Source organism: Sinocyclocheilus anshuiensis, unplaced genomic scaffold, assembly GCF_001515605.1.
Source record: "Sinocyclocheilus anshuiensis isolate Anshui unplaced genomic scaffold, SAMN03320099.WGS_v1.1 scaffold1671, whole genome shotgun sequence".
Lineage (NCBI taxonomy): Eukaryota > Metazoa > Chordata > Actinopteri > Cypriniformes > Cyprinidae > Sinocyclocheilus > Sinocyclocheilus anshuiensis.
Genome location: NW_015549701.1, coordinates 280,467 through 297,818, shown reverse-complemented (window position 1 = coordinate 297,818; position 17,352 = coordinate 280,467). Strand labels below are relative to the sequence as shown.

Below are 17,352 nucleotides of genomic sequence, written 5' to 3'. Positions count from 1 at the left end.
TGTGCGCGCGTGTGTGCGTATGTGTGTGAGTGTGTGTGTGCATGAGTGTAAGTGTACGCGCGTGTGTGTGTGTGTGCGTGTGAGAGTGTAAGTTTACGCGCGTGCGTGTCTGTGTGCGTGTCTGTGTCTGTCTGTGTGTGTGTGTGTGTGTGTGTGTGAGAGTGTGCGTGCGTATTTGTGTGAGTGTAAGTGTACGCGTATGTGTGTGTGTGAGTGAGTGAGTGAGTGAGTGTCTGAGTGAGTGTGTACGCGCATGCGTGCGTGCGTGCTTGTGTGTGTGTGTGTGTGTGTGTGCGCGTATGTGTGTGTGTGTGTGAGAGTAAGTTTACGCGCGTGTGTGCGTCTGTGCGTATGTGTGAGTGTGCGTGTACGCGCGTCTGTGTGTGAGTGTAAGTGTACGCGCGTCTGTGTGTGAGCGAGTGTAAGTTTACGTGCGTGTGTGTGTGCGTGTCTGTGTGTGTGTGCGCGCGTATGTGTGTGAGTGAGTGTGTGTGTAAGTGTACACGCGTGTGTGTGAGTGTAAGTTGACGCGAGTGTGTGTTTGTGTGTCTCTGTGTGTGTGCGTGTGTGTGTGTGTGTGTGTGTGTGTGTGTGAGTGTAAGTGTACACGCATGTGTGTGTGTATGTGTGCGAGTGTAAGTTTACGCATGTGTGCGTGTCTGTGTGTGTGTGTGTTAGCGTGTGTGTGAGTGTAAGTGTACGCGCATGTGTGTGTGTGTGTGTGTGCGTGTGTGTGCGTGCGAGTGAGTGTAAGTATACGCGCGTGTGTGTGTGTGTGTGTGTGTGTATGTGTGTGAGTGTAAGTGTACGCGCGTGTGTGTGTGTGTGTGTGCACGTTACCCTGTGTCTTCTGTTGGTTTAAGAGTAAATTGTAGCTGGTTAGTCACTGGTTGATCTTTCAGCCTGTATTTCACAGTTACAGCTCCTTCCTTCTTTCCTGAACTCTATAATGAGGAAGAAAGAGAAAATAACATTTGATGATTAAGGATTTTACAGGGCTCTTCAACTATTTAAATTAAATTTGTGATTGCATGTATCATATAGTGTCTAAACTAAATGTGATGCAACACAAGCAAACAGTTTGTCTAGTGCCACCAGATGTGACAAAAATCAATCACAAATCACAGCCAATCAGAAGACTGTGTGGGCGGAGCCTCTCTTCCAATTCACTGCTATCTCTAGCTTGTGAGTTTATTTGTTCTTGTTCTTTATATTTTTTTTTAATCTTTGTTAATTCATATCCATGACGCTTTCATTTTGGCTATTAGTCACATACAATCAGAAACTCAAATTAAACCCTTTTAACATGTAATGATCAGTGCTTCAGATGATCATTCAGGGACTTTTTTCAGATTTTTCCAGCCAAAAATGACTGAATTTGTGGTGGCTTTTCTCAAACATTTGCTGCAATATTTGTAGCATTTTTTTTGTTGTTTTGTTGTGAAAATGTACCACAGACATTCTTCTAACATTTTTAATACTTTCTGACCTCATGAATACACATGCAAACTTTTTTCTTTTATGTTTTGTCTAAAGGTAAAAAAAAAAGGAATTTCTGACTATTTAATTATTTCAGGCTTTACAGGGGTAATAACAAGTCATTATTTTTATAATATAACAAAGAAATTTAAACATAACTGTAGACTACCTTTGTACACAACAATTACAAAGTAAACAAATGTTTCAAGCATATTAAAGTACAAAAGAATGCAACTAGAAAGCCTTTAAGTAGGACTATTTGTTTTTTTGTTGATGAACACTATAGCAAATACAAAAATATGAACAGACTTGAACATGTAAAAGCTGTCTGACTTCCTTTCTTTTCCGTGACGAGTGTCAGAAACAGAAAGTAGTGCAGCCTGCTGTGTTTACAGCGGTAAAACTGGAAACTGCTGTATTACTGCTGTTAAATAAGCACCACCTACTGTCAGACAGTGAATTTACATTTTCATTCAGCATCTGCTTCACTCACGTCATGCTGCTCATCCATTTTTGCAGGAAATCTGCAATTTAGAAAACTGCAAGCTCCTCCATGTATTGTGGAGTTCTGCAATCGCAGAATTGTGAAATCCTGAAGGGACTGATTATTGGGTGTGGATATACAGTTTATATTTGCTTGTTTCAGCTGCAAGTCGCAAAAACAATAGTAAAAACTCTGATTTACATGGGAAAGGTGTCATTTATCTAGGGCCGTCCACAACTAAACATTTTTCTAGTCGTAACCCATTAGTCAACTAATTGCATGTTTATATTCATTTAATTAAATATACACTTTTAACTAATTGCTAATTAAACTAATTTTAATTCTAACTAGTGTTTTCTGCGTCAATGTCGGCTCCTAAGATGAAGTGGACGATGCTGACTCACCAGAGAGAAATGCACCTTTCATATGGGTTACATAATCAGACAGTTTTTGTTTTTGATTTCATTTGGTTTGTTTTAAAGTAGACATTTCAAGCTTTCTATATATATATATATATATATATATATATATATTTCTCATGTATGTGAGGCAAGTAGCCTATACAAGTTTCGCTTCATTTCTGAAACAGTTCACGGAGACTGAGACGGCAGAAAGTGCATCCTGATCGTTTTCTTTGTTTTAAAAAAGCACAACGTTTTGTTGATATTGTGAGTGTGCACAAATAGAAGTAGACCCTTCACAGTTCCAAATGATGTATTACACTTATCTGTAATACTCTTATATGTTTCCGCTGTTATCCGGAAAGCATTGTCAGTGATCGCGCCATGCAGTAGCGCACTAACAGCTTCCACACTGTGGCTGTGTAAAGTTGCTATTGCGTACGTGTTTCAATTGATGATAGACAAACGTTTAGATTTCCTGCCAGATATACTGTAATTACCTCAAGGGCCAGCTGTTAGCAACCTTTTTTTGCGACTAACAGACTAATACTGCCCTACAAAGGCAAAAATCATAAGAGAAAAATTACTTTAAAGATTTTTATTTGTCCAGCCAAATTAATTATAGGTAGGACAATGGAAATCTGGCAATTATGTTTTAGTAATGAAAATTATCTACATAAAAATCTTGAGCTCAAACTTGATTGTGACCCCTGTTTTGAAGTTACTGTACTCTGACTTTGTATTATCTGCAAAGTAAGAAGTCACACCAAGGCAAAAGGCAGTAACTTCCACATTATCAATATTTCGTTGCTGATCACCATTTACAAAATCACTAAAGTAACATCTGTATAAAGTCTAATGATCATGGGCTGTCTCATAGGCTATAACATATAGTAAGTAATGTGACTGTATTAATTGTTGTTCTGACCGTAACGACCAGACAAAAAGTTAAATGTGAGTGGATACCGTTTTGCAACCAATTTATTTGCAATGTTTACTACCGTAAAAGGATGCAAGACGTAGCCTAATTGCTTTTACGTTGAATTGAATGAAAATAGCCTAGCTTAAAAGGACAACTTGTGGATTGATGTGAACAGCAGCAAGTAGGAATAATGCTCAGAATGTTTGTGGATTAAACACTACATTTTTCTGGTTTAATCACAATCAGATTTTTTCTAGATCCTACATTAAATTTATATTTTGACCTCACTATTCGGGGAACAGACACAGTCTTTATAGATTGTACAGCACAAGTACTTCTATCATTTAAGCGGGTAGAACAAAAGTCATCAGGGCAGTTATTTGAGATTTGATTTACTAGTCATATGGTGCGTAACAGTATGTCCAGCTATAGACGGGCTCTAAAAGCTGCCAGGGCCGAGCATATCCACAAACTCATAGAAAATAACCAAAACAATCCAAGGTTTTTATTTAGCACAGTGGCTAGATTAACAAATAACCAGACGCCACCCGTTGCAATGATTTGTATCGTGAAAAGCGCTGTACAAATAAACTTGAATTGAATTGAATTAAACATGTCCGATGGCGTTCATTGCCATGGATTTTATCGGATTACAAGAAAAGTTAGGATATGTATTTAATTGCGAACTGTTACCACTGATTTTATGTGTGACCATGCTACGCTGTCACGGTATTCGAGTCCACACACGTGCAACTAGAAGTGGGCAGCCCCAGGCTGGCACTGAGTGAATAATCTGCATTTTATATATAATAATAAAAAAAAAAATTCTTTGCTTGTTTAAAGTGCTTTGTTATATGGAGCAGTTTGGTATATTGTGATCTGTCTAATTCGTTTGTCTAATGAAGTGCTTCAGTGACAGATGTATGAAATAACACAAGCTACACCATAATTTAAATGCAGCAAATTTTCATGAACAGTAAAACAAACGCAGAATACTGTATAACTCCAGGCCAGCACAGTAACTTCATACTGACGCACGGCTAAACAAAGGCAGAGCACCGCACCTCAATTTGAGCGCTCCAAAACAAAGTCAAAGAGCGGTAACTGGTGATATACGGTGTTCTACCTTGGTTTCTTCTGGGCTTTTCGAAGTTGCTGTTAAGATAACCCATTAATTTCTCGCAAAAACAACAAGATTGAATAAAGAGACTTATCCACATGATAAAGGAGGTCGACCAAAAACTAAGTTACGGCCTTTCGCCTTTGCACGGCAGAATAAATTTTTTGTCGACTAAGCCTCTTAGCCTGCCATTTCCACATGTTGTATTATGCTTTGAAAACTGCTTGTTTTTCAATAGACATTTAACTTGGGTTTATCTTGAATAGTCGGCCCTACTTTTATCACATCACATCCGGGTTAGGACAAATCAATTTTTTCTTAAATCACAAAGCCACTCAAAAACGGCTGACATGTTGGATTCGGCCTGCGGTCTGCTTGCAGCCCTTGGTTTAAACAAATGAATGACGCCCATTAGATAAAATTATTCAAAGCTTTCACCTGTCCTTTAATCTGAGCGTAGATGAGCGCCCTCTGACCCTGGAACAGAGTATTGATGGGTGGGGACAGCATGTCCACCGTCACGCCTTCAGGAACGGTCCAGTCCACAGAGATATTATCCACGGCCGGCTGGAGAGCAAACCTGAGCGACTGCATCACCTGACGGAGAAGAGAGGCTCGTAAATAAACACCCTAAACATCTTGCACTGACTCTATCCAGTCTGTTTCCACAGCAGGTCTTACTTTGGGCTGCATGCGGTCAGTGCCTGTGATGAACTGAGCGTGACCAGAACCTTCTCTGGCCATTCCTGTGATGAGAGCCGTACTCGCACCCTCACCGATCCCAAAGGAGAAGCACCTGCAGACACAAGAGCAGCTCCAGTGCTGACCGCCTGACATGAGATCAGTAAATGAGGAGGACTGAGACGAGTGAACACACCTGTGAGAGTAAACGTGACTCTTCACCAGATCCAGCAACTCCTTAGTGTTCCACACCTCTCCATCAGTGAAGATGAACAACTGAGAGAGAAGAAGAGAGAGTAGTAAATGATCTCTGTTTGTTTTCCTGAAGGAATCTGTGAGAGTGTGGGTGTGCTGGCCGTGCTGAACCTGTCGAGGGTGATCTGGGTAACAGGGCTGACTGTAGATGTGTTTCAGAGGCTGTAGGATCTCTGTGCCACCCATGTCTGCGCTCATGCTCTTTACTCTCTTCAGAGCCTCTTCCATCGTGTCCTCGCTGTACACAACACTCTGACTGCAACGACACACACCATAGTCTCTCACAAAACCACAGCTAACCCACACAAAGTCACTTCTGAAGAATAATTAACATCTAGTCACTGACGGAAAGAAGGACTCAAAGTGAGATCCAAATCCGTAGATGTTGAAGTAGCATCCCATGGGCAAACTCTTCAGCAGCAGCAGCAGCGTGTCCTGGAGAGACACATGTGCAGATGAGCACGCGTGACTCAATACACTCAAATTAATGCGTCATATCTGAAATCCTAAATCTTACTCTTGCACTTTCGATGCGCATCTGTGCGTCGTTCCCATGATGCATCCTGCAGTCCATACTGCCTGATCTGTCGACCACAAAAATGAACTCGCCCTGAGACGCCAGTGATGACATCACATCCGCAGGGAACTCTGGGTACAGACTGATCATGAGCGCCGGGTCGCCCATCAGAGACCCTGAAACATTTACATTTATTCATTTGGCAGATGTTTTTATCCAAAGCGACTTACAGTTGAGGAATACAACAAGAGATTTATGATATGATGGCAATAAACACGAGAAGTGCCCGTTATACAAGGTTTCAGTCATCGTTCAAAATAGTAAAATCTGGGACAAGAAGGTATAAAGGATAATAAGAGAACAGAAAAAGAGAAGAGATGAGTTTTCTGTTGTTTCCTGAAGATTGTGAGGGATTCGGCTGTCCGGATGGAGTTAGACAGTACTGCGGTGTAAGGGTGTAAATGGCCTGAATTCTGTATGAACCGTGTTAGACTGCACGACTAATCAAAACTACCTGAACAACTAATCAAGCCCTGCGTCTCAACTCACGTATGACCCGCCCTAAACATCAGAGATCAGTGCACAAACTTCTAGAATCAAAAAAGTATTCTTCTGGTGTAGGGCAAAATTAGCATTCTTTGATCAAATAGTGAGACATGAACACCAATAGTCAAATAATAGCCTTTATGAAGAAATTCTGGCAATTTTACATTGCAGTGTGATTCTCTCCTATGAGCTTGACTGGAACTGAGGTCACACAGTGTTTACTGGCTTTAACTCACATTATACTTACACCAAACTGAATTAATGTACAAACAAAAGCATCATATCTTCCATGTTTCACTGATATTTGCACTGGATTGTTCAGAGTTGTACCTGACTGAGCCGCAGACGCTGCTGCCTCGACTACAGCAGAGGGCTGATGGGAATTCTCATAATACAGAAACAGCTCCACATCCTTATCGAACCGGTGACCAGCACTCAGATTCACCTACACACACATGAACACACATGATTATAGGCTTCTTGAAATTGAGACATTAAGTGCATAAAAACTGTACACAGACACACACACACACAAAGAGAAACACACACACACTCACACTCTCTCTCTCACACACACAAAGAGAAACACACACAGTACCATGGCGTGAGTGTGTTGCGCATCGAGGAACTCCAGAGGATCCAGAGTGCAGCTGGACTCGAGCCTGGAGATGCGGTCTGAAGATCTCACTTCAACACTCAGAGACAGAGTGTAAGGAATAACAGATGCTGAGGAAACTTCTGGAACTACACCGGCCGCTGAAGCTGAGAGAATCACACAGACAAACAAAGATACTTTATAACTCTGTATCAATCTAGAGCCCAACAGCAGCTTCTGTTCTGACTGGAAGTGACCTGGGCATCAGGCTGGTTTAGGCCGCAGCTGATTGGTTGAGAATTGAAAGTGAACGTGATCTGTAGCCAAGTGAACACACACACACACACACACACTCCCCCCACCGACAATTCCTGCCGGACCTGAGACTCGAAACCTAATGTTTAAAAGAACATCATTTATTTAAAATAGAAATCTTTTGAAACATTTTACATTTCTTTACTGTCACTTTTGATTAATTTAATTTTCATATTAAATTCATGAATAAAAAATTTAATTTAATCTTCTGACTTAATGTTTTCAACAGTGATGATAATCAGAAATGTTTCTTGAGCAGTGGATCAGTATATTAGAAAATACTTCTGTAATTAAGCTACAGAAGATGTGGACAGTCACTGCTGTGGCCTGTACAGGGTTATGATCTTGAGTTATTCATCAACATATCAATACATGTTGTTTCCTGAGATCAGTAAGGATCACCTGCTGGTGTGTATCGTGGGTTGAGTACAGCAGGCAGACAGAAGCGCAGCGCGTGATCAGCCTGGACGCTGAGCTCGATGATGTAGACGATGGTGATGGAGGCGTTCTGACCCGGAGACAAACAGCCCACACTCAGTCTGAACACATCTGAACTCTCCTCGCTCTCTTCCAGCAGAAACGCCTGCTGCCCCGAGCTCACAGCATCATCATACTGATCCCGCGCCTGCAGGAGACAAACTCATCCGTATCCACACACTCCACCACAATCAGACACATCAGAGAAAGATGCAGACTCACGCTCTGTCTGTCCTGCAGCTCGGCCCTGATCTCCTGCTCTCCGATCCTGGCGCTGAAGTGGCAGACGGCGGCGTCGGCGGGCAGCGGGAAGACGAACACGGCCTCCAGCGGACGCTGCTCCTCATTCACATACTGCAGACAGGAGCGGACAGACGCCACGTGATCCTGAACCTGCAGCTCCACCGAGATGCTCTTCAGAGGAACTGACAGAGAAGCGTCACAGACACACAAACATCTCAACATCAATGCTCTTCAAAACAAACACATCTCTAATTACAAAGAAATAGACACAATATGAAATATAAACAGTTACACTTTGTTTTTAAGAAAGAAGAGATGTTTATACCTGGTTCATTTTTTTCAGACACGAGACCACAGCAGTTCACCATGATAATGCTCTGTGAGAACAAATCAGCTTTTACTGCACATTATATTTCATAACTTGTGTCTATTTAGACACAATCTGTCATGATTATGTTATCTGCTCAAAAAAAAACAGCTGCTGTATCAAGTTATACAGAAGGGTTGGACAAAATAATGTGATCATCAGGGGAATATTTCTTCATTAAGGTGTTTTACCACCTCCAACTTCCTAGAATATATTCTTATAGCCTTTGAATAGTCTACAGTGTAATGTTGTCCATCAGAACATCTGCTCACTCTTCTCTAAAAAACTGTCCACAGACTTTGTTTGACGTCCTTCATTCGACTCGTTTTGAAGGATGCAGCAGGTGTATCTTTCACATACTTCAATCACCCACAATCCTTTGCACGTATTCAAATCATTTTTACACAGATTTTTAAGAAATCTTCAATTACAAAATACATGACTGGAAAAAATAGCCTGCAGGAGCATTTTGAAATGTTTTACCTAATCATCTTGTAATGAATGTCATTTCAGTTCTACATTCTGAGTATGAATTATCATATGCAGTGAAAGACAACAATAGACAAAGACGAAGCACTTTAAAAGGTTTTGCCACAAACTCAACTGACTGGCTTCTCTTCTGTATGATTTCACATGAGTCTCTTCAGACCTTAGAACTGTACATGAATTATGAGCTTCTAGAACTTCTGATTGAAGCTGTGTGTGACCTCCTAACTGAACTCATTTCCACAAATTGAACATAGAAATAAAAACAGAATAACAAAAATAAATAAAAGTTTTTTCTAAGTCTTAACTGCAAACAATAAGTGCAACCATAATCAAAGTACTCTCTCAATATTCAAAATGCAAACAGAGATCAAGTTTTTCTTCCAGCATGATACAGAGTTAAGAGATGCTTACAGCTACACAGCCCAGCCTAAAGCCCAAAGTATACTTCACTTTTTTACATGTACACTAGCGTATGCGTACAGTCATATAAAGTACTCCATTTGATAGCGTGCACGAACACAGGTGGTCGACACATGCGCTTTAGAAAGCTTTATCTTAGTCCAGCGTCTGCTCTATTTTTCTTCAAACGTTATGACAGATAAAATGTCTTTTTACTCTTTTAACAAAGTTGCCACTTTCTCACAAGTCAATGTGCATGTGCAACCTGCATGTAGAAAGTATGTGCGGTTACAAAAATCGGATGGTGCACACACGATTCTGGTGATGAAATTTGCGTCACGCGCGCAGTATGTGTGACCCTCACGTACGCGTAAAAACCAAAGTACACTTTGGGCTTAAAGGTGTATTTATACTTCTGCGTTGGACCTAAACCGTGACCTCTACACCGTAGGCTATGCGTCGGTTTTATACTTTATACTTCTGCGTCGTTGTCAACGTTGATGTGCAATTACACATGCATACCACTAGTAGGCAGTGTCCACGGGAACGTCGCTGCTGTAAACCAACATCAAGGCAAAAGCGGAAGAAGCAGCAGCTTGTCGTCTACATATCAGAAATATCAGCAGTGAGGCCGGCAAGTAGACAGCGACTTTTGTTGCAGTTGTTGGTCCATCTTTGCTTTCACTGTAGTTAAGTCGCAGGCAGAAATGCATATGAGGAAACGCGATCATATAACAGAATTATATATTTTTTTTGACTTGAAGGTTTGTTTTTGGCCTGAGGCTGGTACGCCCTCGTACACTACTCCCCAGCCCGAGGTCGACGCATCTGTCATGACCACAGTGCGTGCTGTCACTAGTCCCAGGAGAACCCCCTGCTGAACATTTCTGGTTCACGCCACGGCCTCGGAGCGCTGACGCAGCTGTGTGTGACCTCGATGCGTATACTCCCCGTGGTCCATGCTCTCCACGGGACTCGAATTTTCAAAGAAGCAGCGTGTCCGTATGACTGTCAAGCACATCTCTTGAATGGGCAACCCTCTACATTGCGAGTAAATCACTCGCAAATGCGACCAAATCTTACTCTGGGCGACTAAATAATATCTAACATTAGCCATTGGCTAATAAATTCTTAGTTTTTACTCTCCAGTATGTGTGTGAGAGGCGTTCAACACAGATGTTCACTCGATAAACACGCTGACTGAGGCTTGAGTTTCGCTCTCCGTCAAGCGATCTGTACTATTTGGATGCGCCCAATGGATCATGTCATGTACTCAATGGATGCGCAGTATGTAGCACGCAGCGCACCTGTATTTGACGCACCGTAAACTAGAGTGAAGGCGCACGCCTCGCCGTCGCTTTACTGATAACGCTGTGTTTCTCACACATGCAAAGAGAGAGAGCGAGAGTCTTGCATAACACGCTGAATCGACGCGCTACATGTAAACCATATTCTTTGTTGTATTTTCCTGTCAAAATAACAGAGTTCATTTAGAATTATTCAGCTTTTAAGAACAAGCAGAAGATATGCCGGTTTCTCGGCAGTGGGCGGAGCTAATGCGCGATCTATCTATTACCGCCCCGTTTTGATTTCAGCAAATCAGTTCGAGCGAACGCTGACAACGTGATTAATATTCATGAACCCTGCAGCTAATAATAGTAGTAGTAGTAGTATCTTTTAATAATAATTACTATTACCTATGACCAACAATATCTTAAACAGGTGGAATCATATGTGTGTGTGTGTGTGTGTACCTACTTAACCATATTTTGGGGACAAATTTGTACCCAAAAGTGAGCAAAACCTGACAAAATCGGCAAAAACCTCAATTTGTGGATGTCGTCATTTGCAAAACTGTTATAAAAATAAAGTAAACAAAGTTTTTTTTTACTTTTGAAATTGTGAAAATGCAGAAAGTTTTCTGTGAGGGGTAGGGGTGGGTTTAGGTTAAAAAGTGTATAACTATCTGTATATAAAAACAATTGAAGTCTATGTAATGTCCCCATTTAGATAGCTAAGTAAACGTGTGTGTGTGTGTGTGTGTGTGTGTAAAATAGTATATCAGTCTGGCGAGTAAACAAAAAAATGTACTAGCCAATGACGATTATATTGCCAAGGTGTGCATAGAGGGTTGATGGGCTAAAATCAGCCAATCGTCCAGATAGTTTATAATGCGCATACCGCTCGCTCGGAGAGGGGAAAGTGCCGCACTTACTTCAAGAATGTGCACGGGGCTAAAGTGAGCCCGAATGGGAGCACTGAGTACTAGTATGCTGTGCCCTCGAAAGCAAACCTCAGGAAGCGTCTGTGGATATGAAAATATGAAAGTGTGCATCTTTCAGATCTGCGGATGCAAATCAGTCCCCAGGACGGATTTGTGCCAGGATCTGCTCCAGAGTCATCATCCTGAATGCACACTTGTGAAGAATCTCTCCGGTCACTATAGCTGTTTTTTTCAGCGAAGTTCGTAGACTGGTGCATTGCCCCGTCCACATGGGAGAACATGACCTGTGTAGAAGAGTGGACGCGTGCCGACTGGGGTGCAGACCACGACTTCACCATTTGATCGTGAACATCCGGGAAGAAAGGAATCCTCCTCCTCGAATCACCCAGGCGGCGGCTCAACTGGAAATACCAGGAGTCGTATTTAAAAAAATTTAAGACCAGCTGTTGCCAGTCACCCATACTGGGAGGATCGCGCTGCCTTTCCGCTATTGAGTTTAGGGCAGTATTTAGATTTTCTGTAGTGATTGTGAAAAATGTCACCATTGTATGTCATTCATGCTGCATCCAGAATTGCAATAGTAACTCAGATAATCTTTCTGAGAGAAAACTGGACAATGCAATATGTTTTTTTGCCTTTTCTACGTGTAAAAACACAAGGGAAGCAGGTCGTGGAGAAGACGCCGGATAGTAAATCTATTAATAATGTCACTGATTAAACCCACTGCACAGGTTAGACAGTGATTGAACTCCTTTCTCTACCAGTCCGTCCGTCTCAAATATCCGCCATGTTTGTAGTTTTTAACACTTTTTAATGCGTGCTTGTAGTTCTAATCGAATCCTCGTCCAACGCGCAATGGGTTGTGGGGCATATTAGCCGTTAGTGTGCATCGATCCGCACTTCGAATTCTAACTGAAGTAATAGACCATCCGGGAATCTTTGGCATACTAATTTCAACATACTACGATTTGGGACATACGAATTCTATTTTCAAATACTGTTTAGGACGGATAGTATGCGAATTGGGACGCAGCAGTATACTCAGAGATTGTCTTACTATAGAGACATGAGAGGGTCTGTATTACTTACTATTGGAGAAAGCATAACGGTTAGCTTGGATCACGTGTGCCTTAATAACCATCACATTACAGCCTTGACGTCACTGAATTTCAGTCAGTCGTGCGACACTCAAACGCTGTTTACAGAGATCATAGGAATGAATGAGAAGTGCCGTAAGCTGAATCCCAGCTGACGCAAAAGTCAGTGACTTCTCTTATAAATCGCCAACCCTTTCCATAAGCTTTATTAGATGAAGCATTACTAGCAGTAACGGTTTCTAACAAATGTGTTTGTACACTTATTATCCATAATATTAACCCCTTGAATAAATAGTTGAGGGATAATTAAACTAAAATTGCAATATATTTTGTAAGACTTTTGTAAGAAATTAAAAATAATAACTTAGGGATAGAATTAGTAAGAGTAGTATATTCCCGTTTTGAAGCATTTATTCCATATTTATTAATAAACTCATAAGCATAAATCTCCACTGTTACTTATTTAAATCTGAGATAAACACACTGCCCTTGGAAAACCAATCAGGGAAGAAAACAGTGTTACGAGCTGATAAAATATACTGATTATGAGGGGGAATTATGTTTAAAAATTAGCTTCCATGAGTCTAGAGCTTGCTTATGGAAGTTTGAAAGTTTCATAGCGAGCCTTGTGGATTTAAAATCACAAGAAAGCAAAAATCTTAAATTTCCACAACTCTTGAAAATCAAATTAGGAACTGAATTTCCTTTCAAACATTTTTTTATCCAATTTATTTTAAAAATTTGGTTCAAGGTAAAAAAAAAAAAAAGACGACATTTAAACCTCCCTTTGAATATGGGTGTGTTAAGGATTTTCTACTGATGTGTTCCACCTTATTTTTCCATATGAATTTAAAATGAAGAGAATCAATAGATTTATGAGTGTTAGAATCAATGTAAAGAGGTATTAGAAGGATAAACAAAGCATGAAATACCTTCAGCTTTAGATAACAAAATTATGTCCAAGATTGTAAGATCCCTTTGTAACCACACACTGAATATACATTTGGCAGAATCTAATTTAGAAATTCCTTCCTGGGCAGATTTACAGATATAAATACCAAGATATTTAACAACATCCTTCACTAAAATTCCATCAACAGAGGTCACATCAGAATCATGAATAAACATTATTTCACTTTTTTTTTTAGTATAATTATATTTAACTACTAATCCAGACGATTTAGAAAAATTGTTTAGACTTTGAATTATCAAATTTACTTGACATTGATTCTTTAAAAAAAAATGCATGTATCATCGGCCAACTGACTTATGGTTAATTTTTCCTCTCCAATTTGAATTCCTCTGATACCAGTGCAATTAACTACATACAAATTCAATAATTCTGCAGCGAGTAAAAACAAGAAGGGAGAAATGGGACACCCGTCGAATACCTCTGCTAATATAAAATCTGGAAGAAGTGCCATTGGTAAGAGAAACACAGCTATTAATATCATTATATAAAGTTTTAATAACACAAAAAAAATTAATACCAAACCCAAAATTACCTAAAGCTTTAAAAATAAAATTGTGTTCAACCGTGTCAAATGCTTTAAAAAAAATTTTTTTTAAAAGAATAAGGGCACCACTACTAGCCAAATCAGAATAATCTAGTAAATCTAAATTAAGGCGAATATTATTGGAGATATGTCTATTTTTCATAAAACCTGACTGTGTTTCTGAAATTACTTCTAGACATTGAGACAATTTGCATACACGGCTGCTAGAATCTTATAATCTATATTAAGGAGAGATATAAGTCTCCAATTATCTAAATTATGAATGGCTTTATTTGGCTTTGGAATTAAAACAATTAAACCTTGCTTCATAGTGACGGTTAGTTCTCCTTGATCTATGCATTCTTTTAAAGCCTCAAAGAGCAAGTCCTTAAAGTGATCCCAAAAAACCTTAAATTCAAAAGGAAGGCCATCAGGGTGATTTATTTACTGGGGATCTGATGACAACATCCAGTTCTTTCATTGAAAGTGGCACATCACAAACCGATTTATTACGTTCGGAGATTTGAGGAATAAAGGCAGTTACTTTATCAAAAAAATAATCAGCCGCAAGGTTATTAAATGCAGAAGAGTACAATTTTTGATCAAAATTAAAAACAAGTTGAGATATCAGAATTTTACAGGAGGACATGGAGAAATCAGTCTGAAGGGAGTGAATTGATCTTTTTCATCCATGCTGTTTTTCAAGATTAAAGTAAGTAAAGTAAGGCTCTAGATCTAACAAACGCTCCCTTCGCTTTTTCAAGATACAAAGAATTTAACTCCTCTTGTAAAGAAAAAAGCCTGTTTTGATCTTCTTCTGAGAGCTGTTTATTTAAAAGATCAGAAATATTAAGTAGAGCTGCATATTTTTATTTTCCAGAGGAAAGGTTTTAATAAAATAAATTGAAATTTTTCTGTACTCAAATTTAAGGAGCTCCCATTTGTCAATAAAAGATATATCTGTCCTTGTTTTGATTTCATTAATTAACTTTTTAATACCCGAGCAATAAGAATCATTCAGATGCAGGGAACAGTTTAATTTCCAGTAGCCAGGATTATAGGTTCTAGAATTGTTCGGCTTCAATATTAAATCAATACCACAATGATCAGTTAGTGGTGCAGGGCTACAGGAGACAGTCGTCAAAGATGAAATCAAAGAAACAGAGACTAGCCATAAATCAAAGCGAGATTTTTGAGTTTGATCTGTTTTAAACCAAGTGAATGAGGTGGAACAAGGAAGCAGAAATCTGAATGCATCAATCTAATCGAGAGACTGACAGAAACCAGAAATTATCGGATTAATAGCATTGTGACATTTTCTTGGAGGATATCGGTCTTCAAAATAATTAGAGGCTTGACTGAAATCTCCTCCAATAATCAAGTAAGCAGAGGGGAACGTTTTTCAAGAACAAGCAAAGAAAACTCTGACATAAGAGTAGCATTCATATCAGATCTATTAAAAAAAAAAAAAAAAAGATAAAATAAGATTCATCTATTTGTGTCACAACCAATAACCATCTTCCTTCTGATGAAGACAAGAAATCAATAACTGATCCATTACATTTTTAACCGAATAAAACAGCAACACCTCAGACTTACGAAACAAAAATACAGATTTTCTCTTAATTAAATCTTGTATCCCCCGAACATTAAAGGGGTCATATGATGAAAGGAAAACTTGAAATCGCATCATATGACCCCTTTAAGTGAAAAACAATTACTTAACATTAGTCAGCAATTTGAACTAAACAGAAAAACAATTAGCCTATAATAATTAGAATTAGGCAAAGGATAAGAAAAAAGTAACTAACAAGTTTGAGCTTGCTTAGAATACAAAGGCAATCATGGCTTATTTTAAAGAAAAATCTAAATTAAGAACTCTATTAACAAGGTTAAAGTGAACTGAAGTGCATATTTGGGTAACGATCAAATTTTATTTACATTTTGAATCACCATCAAGCTTGAGACTAAAACAGGATTTGGTTATGAAGTTTAGCTTCTACGTCTGCGAACGCACCTCTAAAACCTGCTTTCCCTCGTCTCTTGCTTCACTGCAGGACACAACTGGTGGCGGATTACTTTTTTGGATATTCTCATTGTTAGATCCAGGGACAGCTGATTTCACCAAGTACAACATGTTCAACATCACTCCAACCAAGCAATCAGAATTGAGAGATAATGTCAGTTTTAGGCTTACGATCAGGATTAGGTGCTTCTACACTCTTGTTAATCAGCTATCATTTAAGAGTGAGAGAGTGATGTGACATGTGGCCAAGTATGGTGACCTTTAACACTAATTCCATACTCGGAATTAGTGCTCTGCATTTATCCCATCCAAAGTGCACACACACAGCAGTGAACACACACCGTGAACACACACCCGGAGCAGTGGGCAGCCATTTATGCTGCGGCGCCCGGGGAGCAGTTGGGGGTTCGGTGCCTTGCTCAAGGGCACCTCAGTCGTGGTATTGAAGGAGGGACATTCCCTCCCCCCACCTACAATCCCTGCCGGTACGAGACTCGAACCCACAACCTTTGGGTTACGAGTCCGACTCTCTAACCATTAGGCCACGACTTCCCCACGATTTCCCTCTGATTTTTTAATAAATTATGGGTAGGGTTAAGTTTAGGGGTAGGGATTGGGATTGGGTGAAGTCTGTATTTTTGGACAGTAATGTTGATCCAGGATCATGTCTTACTTGACAAAATCACGGCGACCGCAGCAACACACAGATAACATCTCCGTTTGTACTCATCCAGTTCCAAGCAAGACTGCCGAAGAGATTCATCTTCTTTAGTCGGGGAAGAAACCCTATTCTCCAGAGACGCAACTCTTTTAGTGACGTCTTCGATTTCTCTGCCAAAGAACTGCACAGATGAGGAGCGGGAACGAATAGAAGCAGTGTTCTCTTGAACCAACCATTCCTCTTCAAGTTTGCCTATTTTTCCAATCGCAGCCAAAAGAACAGAGTTTGGCACATCATCATTCGGTGTACACGCGATTTCTTGGCCACTGGACGTTTTCTGGAGTTTCAGGTCGAGGGATTATGTCAGCATCCTTTAAATATGAATTCTGCGTGTCTCTGTGTTAATGAATGGCGCAGTCGCACGGTTTTGTGTACTACTTGTACTGAAGCGCGTGACGCTTGTGGTGATATTAGCGTCTGCTTCTCACTAATGAGGACATAAACACATGAACAACATCTCCAGAACTGCTCTGAGAGTCACTTCAAGTCAAGTCAAGT

At 40.0% G+C, this 17,352-nt stretch overlaps 1 protein-coding gene across 6 annotated transcripts in view; it reads right to left on the bottom strand.

Moving 5' to 3' along the window:
- The window catches only part of LOC107660562 (von Willebrand factor A domain-containing protein 5A-like), a 36,249-nt gene that overhangs the window by 15,389 nt on the left and 3,508 nt on the right, over positions 1 to 17,352 (bottom strand). For all 6 annotated transcript variants that reach the window (XM_016449884.1, XM_016449885.1, XM_016449883.1 and 3 more), the window contains exons 2-13: positions 8,361 to 8,412; positions 8,015 to 8,217; positions 7,718 to 7,940; positions 7,004 to 7,167; positions 6,736 to 6,850; positions 5,860 to 6,035; positions 5,689 to 5,777; positions 5,454 to 5,598; positions 5,284 to 5,363; positions 5,088 to 5,202; positions 4,845 to 5,003; positions 841 to 944 (exon numbers count right to left, since the gene is read on the bottom strand). In XM_016449884.1, coding sequence (XP_016305370.1) covers positions 841 to 944; positions 4,845 to 5,003; positions 5,088 to 5,202; positions 5,284 to 5,363; positions 5,454 to 5,598; positions 5,689 to 5,777; positions 5,860 to 6,035; positions 6,736 to 6,850; positions 7,004 to 7,167; positions 7,718 to 7,940; positions 8,015 to 8,217; positions 8,361 to 8,403 — 1,616 coding nt within the window. In that variant the 5' untranslated portion in view covers positions 8,404 to 8,412. The remainder of the gene's footprint in view (positions 1 to 840; positions 945 to 4,844; positions 5,004 to 5,087; positions 5,203 to 5,283; positions 5,364 to 5,453; positions 5,599 to 5,688; positions 5,778 to 5,859; positions 6,036 to 6,735; positions 6,851 to 7,003; positions 7,168 to 7,717; positions 7,941 to 8,014; positions 8,218 to 8,360; positions 8,413 to 17,352) is intronic.